The following is a 22,931-nucleotide window of genomic DNA, read 5'->3' on the forward strand; positions in this document are numbered from 1 at the left end:
TATAGTCATTTAAATCCCACTTGAGTTGGACTAACCATTAATGACAAACGACAATGGAAAGTTTCCGTTGTCGTTTAGAGTTTTTGTTGTAGTGTAAATAAAAAATTATTATCACGGGAGATATGACAATAAATTTTTTGATTTAAAAAAACTATTAAATTAAGGATAATTAAATTTATCACATTGACCATATGAATAGCTTCTATAATATATATATGTGTTCATTAAAAGGTCATTATAATCATTCAAATATCATAAATAGTTGGAGTATCCGTTACAAACTCACAATTTACTTAGCGAGAGTTTTTCATAAAACCGTCGCTAGTTTGGAGAAAAAACCGTCGCTAATTTTAAAAACTGTCGCAAATCATAGCTACGACATCTCGTTGAACCCACTTTCAACAACACTATCAGTTACAACAATTTTAAATTACCTACGACAATAGATGATAATATCCGTTGTCGTTTATCTTTTTTGTTGTAGTGTAAATAAAAAATAATTATCACGGGATATATGACAATGAATTTTTTATTTAAAAAAGTATTAAATTCAGGTTAATTAAATTTATCACATTGACCATATGAATAAACTTTATAGTATATATATGTTCAATAAAAAGTCATTATAATCGTTCAAAAATCATAAATAGTTCGAGTATCTGTTACAAACTCACAATTTAATTTATTATTTATGCCGGAGAGCTTTTTCATATTTAAACCAATTTCAACTCGAAACCACCCCCCCCCCCCCCCCCCCCCCCCTCTCTCAATTGTATATATACATATACACTAGATTATACAAACTCACATACACAAGATTATCACTATATGTTGAAGATTATTTAATTATTTCAATTCAGCATATGTATGTATATATATATATATATATATAGATAGATATATATTAAAAGACCATTATAGTCATTTAAATCTCACTTGAGTTGGACTAACCATTAAATGACATACTGTCGTATAGCTTTTTTATTGTAGTGTAAATAAAAAATAATTATCACGGGAGATATGACAATAAATTTTTTGATTTAAAAAAAACTATTAAATTAAGGATAATTACATTTATCACATTGACCATGTAAATAGCCTCTATAGTATATATGTGTTCATTAAAAGGTCATTATAATCGTTCAAATATCATAAATAATTTGAGTATATGTTACAAACTAACAATTTACTTTATTATTTATGCCGGGGAGCCTTTCCATATTCAAACCAAGTTTAACTCAACCCCCACCCCCCTGTGGTCGATTGTATATATCCGTTGTCGTTTAACATTTTTGTTGTAGTGTAAATAAAAAATAATTATCACGGGAGATATGACACTGAATTTTTTATTTTAAAAAAAACTATTAAATTAAAGATAATTAAATTTATCACATTTGCCATATGAATAGCCTCTATAATATATATGTGTTCGTGATTAAAAGGTCATTATAATCATTCAAATATCATAAATAGTGGGAGTATCCGTTGCAAACTCACAATTTACTTAGCAACGGTTGTTCATAAAGCCTTCGCTAGTTTAGAGAAAAATTCCGATAATTTACCATTGCTTGTTTGAAAAACCGTCGCAAATGATAGCTACGACAACTCGTTGAACGCACTTTCAACAACACTGTCAATTACAACAGTTTTAAATGACATGCGACAACAGATGATAATATCCGTTGTCGCTTATCTTTTTGTTGTAGTGTAAATAAAAAATAATTATCATGGGAAATATGACAATGAATTTTTTTATTAAAAAAACTATTAAATTAAGGATAATTAAATGTATCACATTGACCATATGAATAGCCTCTAGTATATATGTGTTCATTAAAAGGTCATTATAATCATTCAAATATCATAAATAGTTGGAGTATCTGTTAAAAACTCACAATTTACTTTATTATTTATGCCGGGGAGCCTTTCCATATTCAAACCAAGTTTAACTCAATTGTATATATACATATACACTAGATTATACAAACTCACATACACAAGATTATCACTATATGTTGAAGATTATTTAATTATTTCAATTCAGCATATGTATGTATATATATATATATATAGATAGATATATATTAAAAGACCATTATAGTCATTTAAATCTCACTTGAGTTGGACTAACCATTAAATGACATACTGTCGTATAGCTTTTTTATTGTAGTGTAAATAAAAAATAATTATCACGGGAGATATGACAATAAATTTTTTGATTTAAAAAAAACTATTAAATTAAGGATAATTACATTTATCACATTGACCATGTAAATAGCCTCTATAGTATATATGTGTTCATTAAAAGGTCATTATAATCGTTCAAATATCATAAATAGTTTGAGTATATGTTACAAACTAACAATTTACTTTATTATTTATGCCGGGGAGCCTTTCCATATTCAAACCAAGTTTAACTAAACCGCCACCCCCCTGTGGTCGATTGTATATATCCGTTGTCGTTTAACATTTTTGTTGTAGTGTAAATAAAAAATAATTATCACGGGAGATATGACACTGAATTTTTTATTTTAAAAAAAACTATTAAATTAAAGATAATTAAATTTATCACATTTGCCATATGAATAGCCTCTATAATATATATGTGTTCGTGATTAAAAGGTCATTATAATCATTCAAATATCATAAATAGTGGGAGTATCCGTTGCAAACTCACAATTTACTTAGCAACGGTTGTTCATAAAGCCTTCGCTAGTTTAGAGAAAAATTCCGATAATTTACCATTGCTTGTTTGAAAAACCGTCGCAAATGATAGCTACGACAACTCGTTGAACGCACTTTCAACAACACTGTCAATTACAACAGTTTTAAATGACATGCGACAACAGATGATAATATCCGTTGTCGCTTATCTTTTTGTTGTAGTGTAAATAAAAAATAATTATCATGGGAAATATGACAATGAATTTTTTTATTAAAAAAACTATTAAATTAAGGATAATTAAATGTATCACATTGACCATATGAATAGCCTCTAGTATATATGTGTTCATTAAAAGGTCATTATAATCATTCAAATATCATAAATAGTTGGAGTATCTGTTAAAAACTCACAATTTACTTTATTATTTATGCCGGGGAGCCTTTCCATATTCAAACCAAGTTTAACTCAACCCCCCCCCCCCCCCCCCCCCCTCTCTCAATTGTATATATACATATACACAAGATCACACACACACACACAAGATTATCACTATATGCGTATAAAATCTCCGAGCCAAGGAGAACTAGATTTATAAGTTCATGTTGGTATTACAATGGGGTTAAAAGCAGATGATCACTATGAGAACGGGCCAAACTCCGTACCTAAACTTTCTTTATCAAAACTTCCAAAAAAGCCAAGGTAGCCGATTCAAATGCGGACACCACCACTTCATCAGTCTCATTCCATTCCATTGCAGTGGGAGGTGGCACCGGGGAAGGCAAGGGCCGCCAAGGCCACTGCGACACCACCATATACTGTTATTGCACGCGGTCCTCCTTCCAAAAACGTGGTGGCAAGGCATTTGGACCTGCCTTTAAGATTGTTGAATGATGATAGTGAGATGACTATAATGTCCTCGCCCGTCACGGTCCTGGACAGGCCATACGTCGGCCGTTCGTTGTCGCTTGCATGCACGTTCTCGTTCCGGAAAGGTGTGGTGGCAGCCGGGGAAGAGGGTGCGAAGGGGGGCAGAGCTGGAAACTTTGGCTCGGGCGGTGGGGGAGCTTCAAGGAGGAGGGGAAGTTTTCTCTTAGTGATGCTTTCAAGAATGAAAAAAGGATCTAAAGATTTAAGAAGAGGAGCTTTTTAACTTATCTGGCATGAATTCTAATATATTGGTGCATAAATTTATGATTAATTTATACATTTATCTTACTTTATTAATTTTATGTTTAAAACAAATTGTGCATGAATTTAAACTTATAAGTATGATTCAGTTATTGAACATTTTCGACATAATAATTTAACTATCTAATTTATATATTTATGAAAATAAAGTCTCCAATTTTTTAAAAGAAAAATACATTATTATAACTATATATAGAACATTTAAAATTTTCTAGTAGTATTTGTAAGATTTTAATCAGATCAAATAAATTTTGTGTTTCAAGCTGATATCTGTGTAAGCTTTAAGCATGCGGTTCCGTGGAGGCACAGGCAATAGAAAAAACCAGAAGTCTTGATGAAATTTCCACTCGAAACTGATATGCATTTAATACCCAACATTTCCCCTTTTTGCTTTGCTTTACTTTTTTTCCTTTGTTATATATATATATATATATATATATATATATATATATATATATATATATATATATATATATATATATATATATACACACACACACACACATATTTCTTAAAATTATAGATCCAAATGTCATGTACGTTAATGTTGGAATATCAAGAATAGATGTAAAATTGTCACCACCGGTTGGATGAAGTGACATAAACATCTCTCTCCTCTTTGAGAAAGAGGCATGAGTTCGAACTCATGTAGAAAACAACAAAAATCATATCCCCTACCCCACCCTAATGTTGTAATTAAAAAAAAAAAGTGCACATAGAGAAAATATGGGTTTAGTTTAGTTTATAATTATGGTATTCAAAATTGAAGACAAACATATATATCAACTAAAAGTTCTGTTTAATGAACTTTCAGATTATATATGAAAAAAAATTTACTTCGAATTAAAATTTACTTTGTATACCTTTTGTGAATGTATATTTTGTAATATATGATTTTGCACTACTACAAAAAAGACAATAGACAACGGTTTTTCACCGTTGTCGTAGGTCAAATAAAACTGTTGTTAAAGCCCCTGTGGTTAAAGGGTATGCTCAAAGACAACGGTGAAAAACCGTTGTCGTAGACGTCAAAGACGACGGTGGAAAACCGTTGTTGTAGGTCTTGTAAAACCGTTGTTAAAAGCCCTGTGGTTAAAAGATGCGCTCAAAGACAACGGTGAAAAACTGTTGTCGTAGACATCTAAATACGACGGTGAAAAACCGTTGTCGTAGTATTGAAAAATTGTTGTTAAACTCTAATTTGCCAAATGGGACAAATTTTATGAATTAAATATCCAAACATAATTTAAATACATATATATGATTTATTATATTATTATTATAATATTTTTATAAAACAAAACAACTAATCTAATTTTTTTTTTCCTACAAATATTCAAGCTGCTGTTGGAATGCAGCAATATATGTTGATATAAAATCAGAAAATGGACAGAAAAGGTATATCCTATAACATTAACGTTTTGGTACATTAATGTTTGGCTTACAAATTGCGGTTTTGGTCGCACCTATTTTATCAAATTTCAGTTTTAATCTATTTTTAGCCAATTGTTAGAGAAAAAGAAAAAAAGGAAAAACTCCACTTGAATCTCATGGCATCATTAAAATCTTTAACTGTCTACTTCGTTATCATGTCTTAAATCGGCATTTACACAAACCAACTCATTGTCTTAGTAGTAACTTTTCATCTCCAACTATAGTTGTTGAAGATTATTTAATTATTTCAATTCAGCATATATATATATATATATATATATATATATATATATATATATATATATATATATATATATATATATATATATATATATATATATATATATATATATATATATATATATATTAGAAGACCATTATGATCATTTAAATCTAATTGGACTAACCGTTACACCTCGTGAAGAGAGGCTCTTCATGTTCAAACCACAATAACTATAATGCCCGAGATTTCATTATTATAATCAGACGTTGCTTAATTGACATGATTGAAATTATAAGAATTTAAATGAACCAATATGCCGAGACCGAGCGTCGTTGCATGATTAGCCAAGGATTTGGGCAGCACCTCCGGCGCTCGAGCGGTAGAAAACAACCGCCCGAGCGCCAATGTCTCGGTAATTCATCGTTCGGGCAGAAGGTTCGGCGCCCGGGCGGTAGATTTGACCGCCCGAGCGCCAAGGGTGCGACTTGAAATTGTTGGACAGAAGATACCGCGCTCGAGCGGTAGATTTGCACCGCTCGAGCGCCGACCGAAAGTCACGAAAAGTAAACACGTTTCGTTTGCATGCAAGCTTGGATATATATATGTATATTACGTTTCATTTCCTCAGAAAACGAGGAAGGATCAAGAGAGAAGCTTCAGGGAGTTAGTAGAAAATCCTTACGCCTTTTGTGAGAAATCCGCCCGTCTGATTTTGAATCCGACTTCAGTACTGTGTTCCTATCAACACAGGCTACAACTGGACGTAAATTTTGTTACGTTTAGACAAGATTTGAATTTATGATATTGTCAGAATTTAATATGATTCAGATATGGTGTTTCTGCTACCGTAGACATTATAGAATTGAAGTCAGATTAAAGAGCAGACCGTTTCTGTAATTGTTATGATTTTTGAAAGATATTGACTGAGATTCTATATCAAAATTGTGTTAATATTCAGAGTATGAATTATGTGACACAGATTATGAGTTCCAGTATTACATTGGTGATGTTCAGATTGACGGGGTTATTCAGACTGTATTGTTATGCCGTAGAAACATCAGTTGACTTAGATTGATCAGATTCAGATATGATATCGATTAGATTGGGATATTATTGATATGACTCAGATTGTATCTTGTTCAGACATTGATCAGATTTTATACTGAATTGAGTATTGATCAGAACAGATTGTATATGGAATTATTCACTGATACAGCGTATTCAATATTGTCATTTCAGATTCGAGATGGACAGAGTTGAATACAGGTCTTCGTCATCGTCAGACCGGGACGACAAAGGTATAATTCATGTGATATCTGGGAAGATACAACTCAAATCAGATCTCATTTGAGTTTCCCAATAAAATCACATACTTGATTATTGTTTGTCTCTTGATATGATTATGATTTGTTTATAGACTTTATATTCAAATCTTTTGGAAATGAGCATGCTTTGTTTACAGATTGTTATACATTGCATTTGAGATAGGAAAGTTTGACAGATAGTCAGACTTCTAGACGTTCGGTGTATCGTACATAGGAGCAGACACCCTCTGATTGTAGCACCACGATACAGCTATGGCCGAAGTCTAGGAATAAGACGTACAGTCACCCCGATTGGGAGAGTAGGTGACAGCCATTGACGTCTTATTCACACCGGGATCCCTAGAGTTATAGTCAAGTCAAGTCTGAACATGATTTGATTAGAACTGCATGCGTATATGAGTTGGTTTCATAGACTATGGAACCTATCGTTATTGCTTTCAGTCATGACAGCATGTTTCCTGATTTAGACTGTTTATATGCACGTTTATCTGATTTGAATTGCATGTTCAGTAGATTAGATTCCATAGATGATGAAATCTATTACTACTATTTTGATTTTATTCATGACAGCATGTTTCATGAATTATTATGTGTATATGCATGTTTACCATGTTTTATACTGGGATTATTCTCACCGGAGTTATCCGGCTGTTGTCTTGTTTTGTATGTGTGCATGACAACAGGTGGGACTGGATCGGGGTCAAGAGGATGAGGAGAGAAGAAGAGTTAGCGTGGTGATTCCGGACTTACTGTAGATTTGGTTTATTACTTGAACTTAGTAACTGAACCTTAGACTTAGATTGTACAGTATTGTACTTTTATACTGAAATGTATTTTATACTGAGATGTATATTATTTAGATTCCATTACCTTTCGCATTTACATTTTAAAAAGAAAAATTTTTAGACCCTGTTTATCAGAACTGATAATTAAATCCCAACGACGATTAGCGTCCGGGTCCCCACAACAGGTGGTATCAGAGCGATAGATCCTTTAGACTGAGATAGTCATAACTGATAGATCTTTTAGAATGAGGTAGCAGAGAATGAGCGGGGTAGATTGAATTTTTTTGTCCTTGCATGTGATTGCTAGCATGAGATTTATTTCAATGTTGACTACATTGTGTGTGCTAGCATGATTTATTGCTTTCCCTATTACATGTTGCTTGTTATCTGAGTTGTTTGCAGCATGTAATTACTAAGCCTGGATCAGAACCGAGTCTGAATCAGAGGTATATGATCAGAGGAGGGCTGAGACAGATTGTATAGATGGTGTACTAATCTGTTTGATATTCAGATATACCGCCTCGAAGAATTTCAAAAAAGGGCAGTACTTCGTCTGAACAGAGAGATGTATCAGAAACTCAGTTAGAAGAAAAGATGAAGGAATTTGAGTTATTACAGCCGCCGGTTCTGAATGGTACCGAGACATCTGAAGATTGTCAGAACTGGTTTGATGATATAGAAATCTTGTTCGATTTACTTGACTGTACAGATGAACAGAGGGTTCAAATGGTGCCTTATCAGTTACAAGAAGCCGCCAGGAGTTGGTGGATTACCAGTAGAAGAATGTGGGCACAGAGAGGTACAGTGATGTCGTGGGAAATATTCAGAACTGAATTCTATCGAAGATTTTTCTCAGCTTCGTACCGAGAGGACAAGAAATTAGAGTTTGAGAATTTGAGCCAAGGGCCGCTGAATATTGACCAATATATTGCTAAATTCTCTACTCTACTGCATTTTGCTCCTCATTTAGCTGGAAATGATGAAGCTATAGTAAATCACTTCATCAGAAGGTTGAACTCAGAGGTAGTTGCATTTATGAATTTGCAGCGACCTTACCATTTTGCTGACATCCTGAGTAGAGCGAAGAGAGCTGAGGCGAGTCTGATTAGACAATTGACAAGATTGTGTGTGAAGCCACTTCAGACACAGCAATCCCCTCTTCGATATGATCACGGCAGTACGAGTGGGAAGCAAGATCTGCTGAAAGCTCGAAAGAAGCCATTCAAGAAACTAGGAAGCGATTCATCTAGCTCTAGTGTTTCTGGTCCAAGTTATACTGGAGTGTATTGCAGAAGTTGCGGAGGAAGACATTCCACCGAACAATGCCAGGGAGTAACTGGTAGATGCAATATTTGTGGACAGCCGGGGCACTTTGCTAAAGTTTGTCCCCAGAAGCGTTCCCGAAGATCGTAGGGAACAGAGTTCACTTGAAACCACAGATTCAGAATTCACAACAGGTACTAGTCTTTATGATTCTATTGCATATGTATTGATATATACTAATGCATTTGTTAAGAATATCTTTGACTGAGTTGCATGGAGATATGCTGTATCTGTTGGGTTTGTATGCACTGTAGTATTGATGTCCTTGCTTGTTAAGGAAGTGTTGATATCAGAGATTTCTGTATATATTGTATACTACAGTAAGATGAGAATGAAATAGAAATAGCTTATGATGTACTTGTGTTCCTGATTTGAACGCATTATTAATAAGCATATGCTGAACAATACAGACATATTGTAGAATTTTTCCAGAAATGGTAAGAGTCAGACCAGATATGGCTGATGAGTAGAGCTTCACAGTAAGGATTCTAGATTTCGAATTCCTTTGATATCGGTGTTGTTTATGACTCGATTGATAGAGAAAGGAACAGATGGTATCCTTATGTATTCAGTAGATATACTGAAATCGAGCCTAATATTGGCAGATCTGCCAGTATTGTACGAGTTGGCTGATATTGCCAGATAAGATTTTAGATTGCTTTATATCAGAAAGATAGATTGCATAATTGAATTAAGATCAGATATTGATTGTATGGTAGATTCAGTACAGAATGATATTGAATATCAAGAATGATACAGAACGAATTGAACGATTTGAAAGATTAACAGCAGAATACTGAACAGGAGTTACATTGGAGTAATGTTTCTCTTTGGCATGTCTCAGTATGTTTAGAGATATTCTGAAGATTTATACTTGTTATATCTATGATATATGGATATATTTGCAGTGTCTAGTTGATTGACTCGAGTAGTTGGAAATTATACTGAATATTTAAAGATTTTGTTGAATATTCTGAGAATTGTGAGTATTGTATACAGAAATTATTCAGATAAGAATTCCGCTTGAAACAGATTGTATTCAGAATATGCGATATCTGAAGTTAGTATACAGATAGATTTTGATACAGTTGAGACAGAGATCAGTAACTGAGAACGAGACTGATGTCAGAAAGACCAGAAAGTTCAAAAATTTCAGAAATTTCAGAAATGTATTTTTTCTGATTGGGCAGATTATTTTATTCGACTGTTGCTTTATATCTGCTGGGTATTGTTATTGTTCTAAATCAGTATTTGAGATATTTTATATTGTTTTGGGGAGCATATTTTATTTGCAGATGAGATATAACAGTTGATCAGAATGACATGAAGACATGTTTGATTAATCAGAAGCAATCTTATTACCAGAGATTACCGTTTATGAGTTCCTTGAACTCACTAGATCTGTATAGGTTACTGCTATTTCGTATCTGATTGGATATTACTGTTGTTTTGAATCCGTATATGATACAGATTGTTGTGAACAGTTGAGATTATATACATTTCAATTGTATCAGAGTTAATTTAAAGAATTATAGCAGTTCAGAAAATGAGATCAGAATGTGTCAGAGTGTTTCAGAATTGTATAACAGAATTGACATTGAGAGTCAGAGCCGAATACCAGGTAGGTATTTCTTCGTTGATTTATATTATTAACTGATTGTTTGTGCCGAATAGTTCGAATCAGATATCACAGATAGTGTCACACATGCACGTTAGTGGATTCAGTTGTTATTCGGATAACAGACAGTTTGGATATAAACATATTAAATCAGTTAGAATAGAATTGGTACGGAAATGTTGGCAGAAATCATACTGATATGTTTGAATCGCTAACAGAAAAGACAGAAAGATAAATATCAAAAGATTATTATAGAATTTGTATATTTCTAAATAGAAATGGGAGTGCATTTCTATGGCTGTTGTAATGAAATTACCGCCATTTACTTTAGATGGTAAGATAATATGATTATGATTGACAGATTGATCAATCTATATCTATTAGTTTGTACCAGATAACGTACAAACAAAACCAGATGACACAGATTGATGTCAGAGGAATGATCAGAATCAACAGAATGTTGAGATAGAGTATATCAGAATGTGATTTTCTGGTTGATTTTGTACTCGTGACAGAGTATATCATGAGTTTCTTCTCAGACTATGTTACAAATTGGCAGACAGTCAGAATATATTTTATCCAGATATTGGAGGATTTTGGTAGAATTATAGAGTGCTAGATGTTAGCACTAATTGATATGACTTATTATCACTGCGTGACAATACCTATCAGCCTACCAGATGGGTAATGAGATAGTTAGAGTCAGGACCGTATACGGTGAATACTACCGATTTCTATTTCTCTTAAAGAAATTCGAAGGAAGATAAAGATAGTTCAGAAAGAACAGATGTCATAAACCAACGTCGGATGATGACGATTGGTATTTAAAGATAAAGATTGAGTATATCCTGGACCGGGATAAACAGATTTGATAACAACTGATAGTAGTGATTGCTATGAGCTGTGGTTTAGTATATACAGATGTTGTATAGCCAGTATGGTGAGATTGAGATTTCAGAACAGATTCATTGAGATGAGTTCTGCTTTGAACTCTGTATACATTTCTTCTGAATCGATTGTTGCGAGTTCGGGGACGAATTCAGATCTAAGAGGGGGAGAAATGTAATGCCCGAGATTTCATTATTATAATCAGACGTTGCTTAATTGACATGATTGAAATTATAAGAATTTAAATGAACCAATATACCGAGACCGAGCGTCGTTGCATGATTAGCCAAGGATTTGGGCAGCACCTCCGGCGCTCGAGCGGTAGAAAACAACCGCCCGAGCGCCAATGTCTCGGTAATTCATCGTTCGGGCAGAAGGTTCGGCGCCCGGGCGGTAGATTTGACCGCCCGAGCGCCAAGGGTGCGACTTGAAATTGTTGGACAGAAGATACCGCGCTCGAGCGGTAGATTTGCACCGCTCGAGCGCCGACCGAAAGTCACGAAAAGTAAACACGTTTCGTTTGCATGCAAGCTTGGATATATATATGTATATTACGTTTCATTTCCTCAGAAAACGAGGAAGGATCAAGAGAGAAGCTTCAGGGAGTTAGTAGAAAATCCTTACGCCTTTTGTGAGAAATCCGCCCGTCTGATTTTGAATCCGACTTCAGTACTGTGTTCCTATCAACACAGGCTACAACTGGACGTAAGTTTTGTTGCGTTTAGACAAGATTTGAATTTATGATATTGTCAGAATTTAATATGATTCAGATATGGTGTTTCTGCTACCGTAGACATTATAGAATTGAAATCAGATTAAAGAGCAGACCGTTTCTGTAATTGTTATGATTTTTGAAAGATATTGACTGAGATTCTATATCAAAATTGTGTTAATATTCAGAGTATGAATTATGTGACACAGATTATGAGTTCCAGTATTACATTGGTGATGTTCAGATTGACGGGGTTATTCAGACTGTATTGTTATGTCGTAGAAACATCAGTTGACTTAGATTGATCAGATTCAGATATGATATCGATTAGATTGGGATATTATTGATATGACTCAGATTGTATCTTGTTCAGACATTGATCAGATTTTATACTGAATTGAGTATTGATCAGAACAGATTGTATATGGAATTATTCACTGATGCAGCGTATTCAATATTATCATTTCAGATTCGAGATGGACAGAGTTGAATACAGGTCTTCGTCATCGTCAGACCGGGACGACAAAGGTATAATTCATGTGATATCTGGGAAGATACAACTCAAATCAGATCTCATTTGAGTTTCCCAATAAAATCACATACTTGATTATTGTTTGTCTCTTGATATGATTATGATTTGTTTATAGACTTTATATTCAAATCTTTTGGAAATGAGCATGCTTTGTTTACAGATTGTTATACATTGCATTTGAGATAGGAAAGTTTGACAGATAGTCAGACTTCTAGACGTTCGGTGTATCGTACATAGGAGCAGACACCCTCCGATTGTAGCACCACGATACAGCCATGGCCGAAGTCTAGGAATAAGACGTACAGTCACCCCGATTGGGAGAGTAGGTGACAGACATTGACGTCTTATTCACACCGGGATCCCTAGAGTTATAGTTGAGTCAAGTCTGAACATGATTTGATTAGAACTGCATGCGTATATGAGTTGGTTTCATAGACTATGGAACCTATCGTTATTGCTTTCAGTCATGACAGCATGTTTCCTGATTTAGACTGTTTATATGCACGTTTATCTGATTTGAATTGCATGTTCAGTAGATTAGATTCCATAGATGATGAAATCTATTACTACTATTTTGATTTTATTCATGACAGCATGTTTCATGAATTATTATCTGTATATGCATGTTTACCATGTTTTATACTGGGATTTATTCTCACCGGAGTTATCCGGCTGTTGTCTTGTTTTGTATGTGTGCATGACAACAGGTGTGACTGGATCGGGGTTAAGAGGATGAGGAGAGAAGAAGAGTTAGCGTGGTGATTCCGGACTTACTGTAGATTTGGTTTATTACTTGAACTTAGTAACTGAACCTTAGACTTAGATTGTACAGTATTGTACTTTTATACTGAAATGTATTTTATACTGAGATGTATATTATTTAGATTCCATTACCTTCCGCATTTACATTTTAAAAAGAAAAATTTTTAGCCCCTGTTTATCTGAACTGATAATTAAATCCCAACGACGATTAGCGTCCGGGTCCCCACAATAACTCCCACCTTCTCAAATCTACCTATATTTATACACACACGCTAAAATTATGTGTTTATATATACAATGACCGATGCAGAAGACAGCTAGCTTATGTTATAATTACTCCTATGGGCTTGGAAGCAGATTATCGCAATGAAAACAAACCTAAACTTTCTTTATCCAAACTCCCATCGAAGCCGAGCGAGCCGATTCAAATGCTGACGCCTCCACTTCACCAGTCTCTTTCCGTTCCATTCCGGTGGGAGGTGGAACCTGGGAAGGCGAGGTCCACCGATGCCGTCACATTCAGCATGCCTTCCAAGAGCGTGGCAGCGAGGCGTTTGGACTTGCCTCCTAGGTTGATGTCGAATGATGATAGTAAGATTAGCATGATTTCGTCCTCGCCCGTCACGGTGCTCGACGGGCCATATGTTGGTCGTTCCATGTCGCTCGCATGCACGTTTTAGTTCCGAAAAGGTGTGGTTACGGCCCAGGAAGGGGATGTGAGGCTCAAGAAGCGGAGCGGAGCTAGAAAACTGGGCTCGGGGCGTTGGGGGAGCTTCAAGGAGGAGAGGAAGTTTTCCCTTAGTGATGCTTTCAAGAATGAAAAAAAGACCAAAAGATTTATAAAGAGTAGCTCCTTAACTTATCCGGCATGAATTCTAATATTTGGGTCAGTACTTTATGATTTAGCCTAAGTTAAAATTTTTCAAGTTAATAATTCAACCATCTAATATTTATATATGTACAACTAATTTATAAGATTTAAGACTTGTATAATTCGTGCATTTGCAGGCTGATTTTTGTTCAAGCTTTAGGCATGCAGTTCCATGGAGGCGTACAAGATAAAAAAAAAATATATTTATGTAATTAGGTATTTAATTAAACTTTGGTGTTTAATTACTTTTATTTTGTGAAATTAATCGATATTAAGTTTATTTATGTTTGTTAATTAGGTATAATTCAAGATCTCTTCATCTTTCAATGTGATATTTAGATATTCACATATATTTAAAAAAAAAAATTGTGCATCCAAATGTGTTCTTTGTTGGTTATGGCAGGAATATATTTTCTAGGAGTCGAAATTTTAAGATTTTTCTTTATTTTATGCTTACAGAAAGTATGTGAAATAATTTCATTTAATTTTTTTATATCGTTTTGTTACTTTGTAATATGCAGAAATTAATTTTAAAAAAAAAGAAGCTCGCACGCTGAATTGGTGGATTTTTGGATGATTTTATAAGAACCTAAAATAATCAGATTTGTTAAACTTGAACGAATTTGTACTTTGTATATCACGTGTGAGTTTTGATATATAGACCTGACAATATTTTATAAAATTGAACGACTCAAATAGAATTTCGGAAATTATATTTTATATGGGCAATATCTTAATTCTCAAACCTTCTCTTGTATATTTATTTATTTATTTGCAATTTTAATCATATATATGTTTTTTCTAGTAATTTTAATTATTTTTCTGTCTTAACCTCAACATGATATGGTATAACATGTTATTAACTTATGTAGTGTCACGTCAGTACTCTAGCAGAAAAATAATTAAAATTTAAAAAAAACAATAGAATTGAAATTTGATAATATCGAATATTAAAATTGGAAAAGATAAATATGCAAGTTAGGCACAAGAATTATAAAATTTATATTCGAGATAATGAAACCATTGGAGTGAACATGGAAATCTCGACACTGGGCTATTCAATCGCTCTCTCTGGCCCAAGTCCTTGTGCTCCATTTCAAAGAGAAAAGGGATAGTGTATGTTGGATAAGAGGTGCGAGAATATTTATATTATATATTTTTTTAGTAGAATTTATTTTGGTATATAAATTATTGATAAATTGGTACATTTAACTATTGTAAATTACTTGATTGGTATATGAATTATTTATTAATTGACAAATTAGTACGTATTCAAGTTAAAAAATGAATTTTACCCTCAACCTAAATTTTTTTCAAACAGGGACGGAGCTAGTATCATGATCCAGTTTAGGGTAAACTTTTAGAGTTGATCTTTTAACTAGAGTAAACTTTTATAATTAATCTTTTAGAGTCTTCATATTATGAAATTTTTGTACAATAGTTTCATTAATCAAATGTTAAAAATATTTTTTTTCTACATAGCCGATGAATCATCATTCATCCAATCATCATTCATTTAAGCCCAGATAATATCAAATTTTTGGCTCCGCAACAGCCAGCGTGGGCAGCTAACAATGCTTTTAAGTCCAATTATCATTAATAAATTCCATTAGGTACACATTTTTATTCAATAATATTTATTTTATTTTATTTTATATTTTTAAAATATATTTATTTTATAATTATATTATGATAAATAATTATTAAATCAAATATGTAACTATTTTTTATCATATGATAAAAATATAATAAATAAATATATGTTATCAGAGTCTGGAGATATTGTTTTCGAACGACCACAGCAAAAATAATCTTCATTTTAGTTTTTCAAAATCTGGTATTGATCCGTTGAAATTCGAGAAATTGTTCAACGTGAAAGTTATACAATATGAGAAGACACATACATTGGAAAATGGTGACATGTGGCGGTTTAAACACCGATAGGACAACATATAAAAAAATGTCACTCATTCTCGAGTTACGTCCTGAATTCCAACGGATCAATGTCATATTCTAAAATTAAAATGATTATTATTGTTGCTTCGGTCGTCCGAAAAAAACTACATTCTGATAACATATATTTATTTATTATATTTTATCAATATGATAAAAAAAATATTTGTATATTTAACTTCATAATTATTTATCACAATATAAATTTAAAATAAATAAATATTTTTAAAAATATATTTTAAAAATATCAATAAAATAAAGTAAATAATCTTGAAAATAAAAATATGCATGTAATTGAATTTATTAATGTTAATTGTGTTTTAAAACAAATTAAGTTAAGGGTAAAATTGATTTTAGTATGACGGTTCGTGTACTAAAATGAATTTTACTTTATATTATTTCTTATTTTATTTCATTTCAATATTTTTTTAGTTTTATTTAAAATACTTATTTTAATTTTATTTAAAAATAAATTAAACTTAAACATGTCCGACTATGATTCAAGTATCTCATTCGAGCTTAGCTAAAATTAAATTATTTTTTTCAATAGTTTAAAAATCGTTTGCTAACTTAATATAATAATTAATACTTCAAAATTATTATAAAATTAAACGATATGATTACTTTGAGTTATACATTTCACCCCATCACAATTTTTTTAAAAAAATTAAATTAATTTTTTTATATATATAAATATCCGAATTTGAATCTGTTGTTTAAAGTTTGACTTCAAAATATAAAAATAAAAATGATATAAGTCGAGGACAAATCACGGTTGAAATTCTAAAGCCATGGCCAATTGATTAGTCTTCTTGGGGACGACCCTGCCATTTACGGCATTGATTAAAATAATGTATTTTTTAATTGCTCCTCAAATCAACATTGAAAAGTAGTCATGGCTTGCAAATATCCATGTTCCCACTTCCTTCCTTTAAACCATCATAATTATTGTTATTAAATATATTTTTTTGAAGAAAATATATATTTTCATTTCAAAATACTTTGTTAAAAAAGTTGAAGTAGGAATTCGATGATCGATGCATAATTTGTTGTGTCTTTTGAAATTTTAAGATTTAAGATATTAATCCGTGAGACGGGTCAACCCTACCCATATTCACAGTAAAAAGTAATAGTACTCTTAGCATAAAAAGTAAGAGTGAGTCTCATGTGAGACCGTCTCACGGGTCATAATCCGTGAAACGGCTCAATCCTACTCATATTCACAATAAAAAGTAATACTTTTAGCATAAAAAGTAATATTTTTTCATGGGTGATCCAAATAAGAGATCTGTCTCACAAATACGATCCGTGAGACCGTCTCACACAAGTTTTTGTCTCTCGAGTAATTTTCTTTCTACGACGTGGTCAAATGTTAATCTTTGGATGATCGACATATATTTTAATTTCTATTAAAATGTGAGAGATTTACATGATTTAATGATATCAAAACAAGAAGAAAATCTCTCTCGATGTAACATAAACGGCATCAAAATTTTATTTCAATTCTACTTTCATTAATTAGGCAAGGACGGACATGTTACGTTGAAAAGGTAATAAAACCATTAAAATAACAGTTTCGCTCATTTAAAGCACCGATGGTGTAATTTATTAGAGGTAAGAAGAAACCTCGTTTAGCCATTTCAGGATCCACTACGCATCTAAGATCTTTTACTTATATTTCATTTATGAAATTTCAGTTTTAATCTATTTTTAACCAAGAACGATGGAAAAAGAAAAGAAAGGAAAAACTCCAGTTGAATCTCATGGCATCATTAATTAAAATCTTTAACGGTCTACTTTGTTATCATGTCTTAAATCGGCATTTGTCTTCACTCGTGAAGAGAGGCTCTTCATGTTCAAACCTGAAACCACAATAACTCCCACCCTCTCAAATATACCTATATATAGTATATACACACAATAAAATTATGCGTTTGTATATACAATGTCCGATGCAGAAGAGAGCTAGCTTATGTTATAATTACTCCTATGGGCTTGGAAGCAGATTATCGCAATGAAAACAAACCTAAACTTTCTTTATCCAAACTCCCATCGAAGCCAAGCGAGCCGATTCAAATGCTGACGCCTCCACTTCACCAGTCTCTTTCCGTTCCATTCCGGTGGGAGGTGGAACCTGGGAAAGCGAGGTCCACAGATGCCGTCACATTCAGCATGCCTTCCAAGAGCGTGGCAGCGAGGCGTTTGGACTTGCCTCCTGGGTTGATGTCGAATGATGATAGTAAGATTAGCATGATTTCGTCCTCGCCCGTCACGGTGCTCGACGGGCCATATGTTGGTCGTTCCATGTCGCTCGCATGCACGTTTTCGTTCCGAAAAGGTGTGGTTACGGCCCAGGAAGAGGATGTGAGGCTCAAGAAGCGGAGCGGAGCTAGAAAACTGGGCTCGGGGCGTTGGGGGAGCTTCCAGGAGGAGAGGAAGTTTTCCCTTAGTGATGCTTTCAAGAATGAAAAAAAGACCAAAAGATTTATTAAGAGGAGCTTCTTTAACTTATCCGGCATGAATTCTAATATTTGGGTCAGTACTACTTTATGATTTAGCCTAAGTTTAAATTTTTCAAGTTACTAATTCCACCATCTAATCTAATATATATATGTATGTACAAATAATTTGTAAGATTTAAGACTTGTAATTCGTGCATTTGCAGGCTGATTTTTGTTCAAGCTTTAGGCATGCAGTTCCATGGAGGCGTACAAAATAAAAAAAAAAAAATATATATATATATATATATATATATATATATATATATATATATATATATATATTTATGTAATTAGGTTTAATGAAACGTTGGTGTTTAATTACTTTTATTTTGTGAAATTAATCGATATTAACTTTATTTATGTATGTTAATTACGTAGTAATTCAAGATCTCTTCATCTTTCAATGTGATATTTAATTTAGATATCCACATATATTAATTTCTTCAAAAAAATATTGTGCATCCAAATGTGTCCTTTAATTTGTTGGTTATGGTAGGAATATATTTTCCAGCAGTCGAAATTTTAAGATTTTTCTTTATTTTATGCTTACAGAAAGTATGTGAAATAATTTCATTTATTTTTATGATATAAATTTGAACGACAAATAGAATTTCGGAAATTATATTTTATATTGGCAATATCTTAATTCTCACACCTTCATTTTTAATTTGATCTTTTATATTTATTTATTTTTTTGCATTTTTAATCATATATACTCATATATTTTTGCTTGTTCTTGTAATTTTAATTATTTTTCTGTCTTAACCTCAACATGATATGGTATGAACATGTTATTAACTTATGTAGTGTCACGTCAGTACTCTAGCAAAAAAATAATTAAATTAAAAAAAAACACTAGAATTGAAATTTGATAATATGGAATATTAAAATTGGAAAAGATAAATATGCAAGTTTGGCACAAGAATTATAAATTTATATTCGAGATAATGAAACCATTGGAGTGAAGATGGAAATCTCGACACTATTCAATCGCTCTCTCTGCCCCAACTCATTGGAAGTCGTTTGCTAGCTTAATATAATAGTTAATATCTTCAAAATTATTATAAAATTAAACGATATGTTCACTTTGAGTTATATATTTCACCCCAAGCACGATTTTTTAAAAAAAAATTAATTTCTCCTTAATTTCTTCGTAAGGAATTAACTGCATCTCCATTCTATTTCCAGTAAGTTCCATTGGGATTGCCATTTCCCTTCTAGAAACTTTATAGATTAGATGATGCTTTCTGTTTCTTAGGCCAAGACTTCCTAAGAACTTTTCTACCTGTCCTGCAGAGAAACCTTGATATCTCTGTAGACTCGGATTTTCTCTCATGATTCTTTGAACCATATTATGAGATATTGTTGTCTGACTGAAAAACCCAGACAGATCTTCATGTGTTTCGTGTCGAAACACCTCGTTTTCAGTCAGATTCCGATTCTGTTCCATCAGATTCTTCCTGACTTAAGACTTCTTCCTCTTCATATATACTTTCATCTGAGGCGATGTCCTCAAATCGGTATACTTGAATAAGATCTTGGTAGTAAACTGCTTCTTCAATATCCGGGGTAGGATCAAAGCGTTTAATACCTCTTTTTTCATTTTCTGGACAGTTGGTCGAGATATGACCTCTTGCTCCACATGTCCAGCAATTACAATCCTTGAAACTTTCATTAGCCCGAGTATGAGCTCTTCTGAAAGTTTTCTTGGTAGGTGTTCTTCCCGTGCTTCGAGATGTACTCGATGCTTGGGATGATATCCTACTCCTCGATGGTCCGCTTCTTTGTCCAGATTTATAAGATCTGGCTTTCTGTCTAGACCATATAGTTCTTGGTTTCCAAGAACTTCTTCCACTTCGTGAATAAGGATGAGTCCTAAAACTTTTCCTCTTATGCTTCTGTGGTTTACTTCCAATAATTGTTGGAAGATCATTTTCCTTACAACACAAAGGAGTTTTTTTGTTGATACCCCTTAAACGTTTGTAATTCTTTTGTAATGCTGCAATATGACATCATTCTGCCAATTTTCCTTTAAGAAAAGAAGCTCTTCGTGCCAACGTATCTAGATTTCCAGGTACATATTCCCTAATGAGCATTTCTCTCCAAGGGCTTGGCATTTTTGCGAAGAAAAGCTGCATAGCTATATCTTCTTCGACTCCTGAACTCCATCTATATTTAGTGAATAACATAATGTATTCATCCACCAAACATATATCATGTAATTCAAGACTATACAGAGCTTGAGTGTATTTCTTCTTCTTCTTCTCTGTATCTTGAGTGTTGAAATAGTCTGCCCCTATAAAGTGAGCTTTAAATAGGGAAGCCATTTTTCCAGCGATCTCACTAAGAGATTCACCGGCTAGGACTGACTCCTTCATGTCTAATGAAGTCATGTCCCAAGCAATTTTCACTGATCCCATAAGACTCATTTCTAAAAGTTTAATGAATCCTTCTTTATTGAGATCAAGTGTTCCTGCTGCAATCCTCATAGCAGATGTCCAATCGTCTATGAGATCTTCTCTGTTTTTGAAGTCTAATACATCAAGGTTAAGCATAACCCCGTAAGGATGTATAGGATCCAAAACAGTTTTCCCATAGGGTGTTTGGTGCAAAGGAATTTGATTTCTTCTTGCCCTTGTTCCCGCTGGGTGCGATCCTCCACCAGTATGGAAATCAGTTTGAGATTCTCTCATATTTATATTATGAGATCCCATACTTTCTCTTGGTGGTTCTTGAGAAGATGACCAAGTTATAGCAGGTGGTGTTTCACCTACTGCTGTGTTCATCTTTAGATCTACAACTTTGAGATTTGCGAAAGATTCCGCAAGCTCTTGTAGATCCTCTAGACCAATTCTTTCTAAAGTTGTCATCAGATTAATTTCTTTTCTGAGACAGACTTAATTAGATTGATCATCTTTTTTTCTTCAGTCAAAAGTTTTGACACCACTCTGGCCTTCCTTTGTTGATGTAACAAAGGTTCGGTACCAAATGATGGTGGTAACTATCATCCTGAAGCTCTTTTACTAGAACTTGGTTGTTGTTCTAATTTCTGAATTCTTGTTTGAATGTCCTTTAAGGTCACAAGAATTTCTTCTTGTTTCTCTAGGACTTTCTCAACTCGTTGAGGTACATAATATAGCAAAGTGCCATAATTTTGTACCGTTTTCTGGATTTCTCTAAGATCTGACGAAAGCTTAGAGGAATCTGGTACTATTTCCAGAAACTTATTGTTCTGAATCATAAATTTACCTGAGATTTTTCCTGAGAGTGCTGATGCTTCCCTTCCGGTCCGGCTTCCGAGATCTAACAATAGTTAGATTCACTTGTTTATATTCCAAAATATTGGAATATTCCTTGTAAATTATTTTTCTCAAACCGAAGTTTGGATACATAATTTTTTCGAAATGCTCCTCCTCAAACATTTTGTTTCTCTATAATAATAAATTTTGTGTTTGAAATAATTCAACCTAAGGCTCTGATACCATTTTCGAAAGCGCGGGATCAATTAACATTTAAATAGGGATAAGGGTATTTTTGGGTTTTAAAATTGTTTTTATCTCTCCAGGGAGCTAGGACCAAACCTAGTTTGGTTTGGGGACTGTCCACCAATTTACCCTTAAAATAATAATATCAAATCACAAGCCCAAGAAACGATTAATATTATTTTGTCAATATATATTCGGAACGTTGCGTCTAACTTTTATGTATTAAATTTATTTTAATTATATATTATATTTTGTAATTATATATTTCTCAATATATATTCAAATATAAATTAATTAAAATAATAATAAAAAAAAAAAACAAAAGCTAACTCAATAGCTTTTGAGTGATTATAACAAAGCTCAAACTCGACAGAATTGATTAGTTCAAATAATTTCAAATAATTAGCAATTGTGAATATTTGATGGATCAAATAATTCTCAAACAGTGTGTGTATTTCCGGGAGTTTGGATTTTTTTTTTCAAAATAGCTTTTAAAATATTTGATGGATCGTGATTAAAAAAAAAAGATTTGATGGAGCTTGGAATAAATGGTAGATTATGTTTTTAGAATAAATAAAATTTACTAAGTATCTGGTGATAAATTTTAAATATTATATGAAGTATTATAAAGTTTGGAATATATTGCATTGTATTGAAATATAACAA

The 22,931-nt window shown here is 32.9% G+C and overlaps 1 protein-coding gene and 1 pseudogene across 1 annotated transcript; both read left to right on the forward strand.

Annotated features, from left to right (window-relative positions):
* Positions 1–3,278: 3,278 nt before the first annotated feature.
* On the forward strand, positions 3,279–3,790 carry LOC140842092 (uncharacterized; annotated as a pseudogene).
* Positions 3,791–18,129: 14,339 nt separating this feature from the next.
* LOC140842134 (uncharacterized) lies at positions 18,130–19,033 on the forward strand. The gene is made up of 2 exons (XM_073209944.1): positions 18,130–18,814; positions 18,945–19,033. The coding sequence occupies exons 1-2, from the start codon at positions 18,269–18,271 to the stop codon at positions 18,996–18,998; spliced, it is 600 nt and encodes a 199-aa protein (XP_073066045.1). The 5' UTR covers positions 18,130–18,268; the 3' UTR covers positions 18,999–19,033.
* Positions 19,034–22,931: the final 3,898 nt, after the last annotated feature.

This window comes from Primulina eburnea, chromosome 9 (genome assembly GCF_022965805.1).
Source record: "Primulina eburnea isolate SZY01 chromosome 9, ASM2296580v1, whole genome shotgun sequence".
In the NCBI taxonomy this organism is placed as follows: Eukaryota; Viridiplantae; Streptophyta; class Magnoliopsida; order Lamiales; family Gesneriaceae; genus Primulina; species Primulina eburnea.

Coding starts and splice junctions, on each gene's coding strand:
- LOC140842134 (XM_073209944.1), top strand. CDS start 18,269: ATGGGCTTGGAAGCAGATTATCGCAATGAAAACAAACCTAAACTTTCT. Junction 18,815..18,944: donor GCATGAATTCTAATATTTGG/GTCAGTACTACT, acceptor GTGCATTTGCAG/GCTGATTTTTGTTCAAGCTT.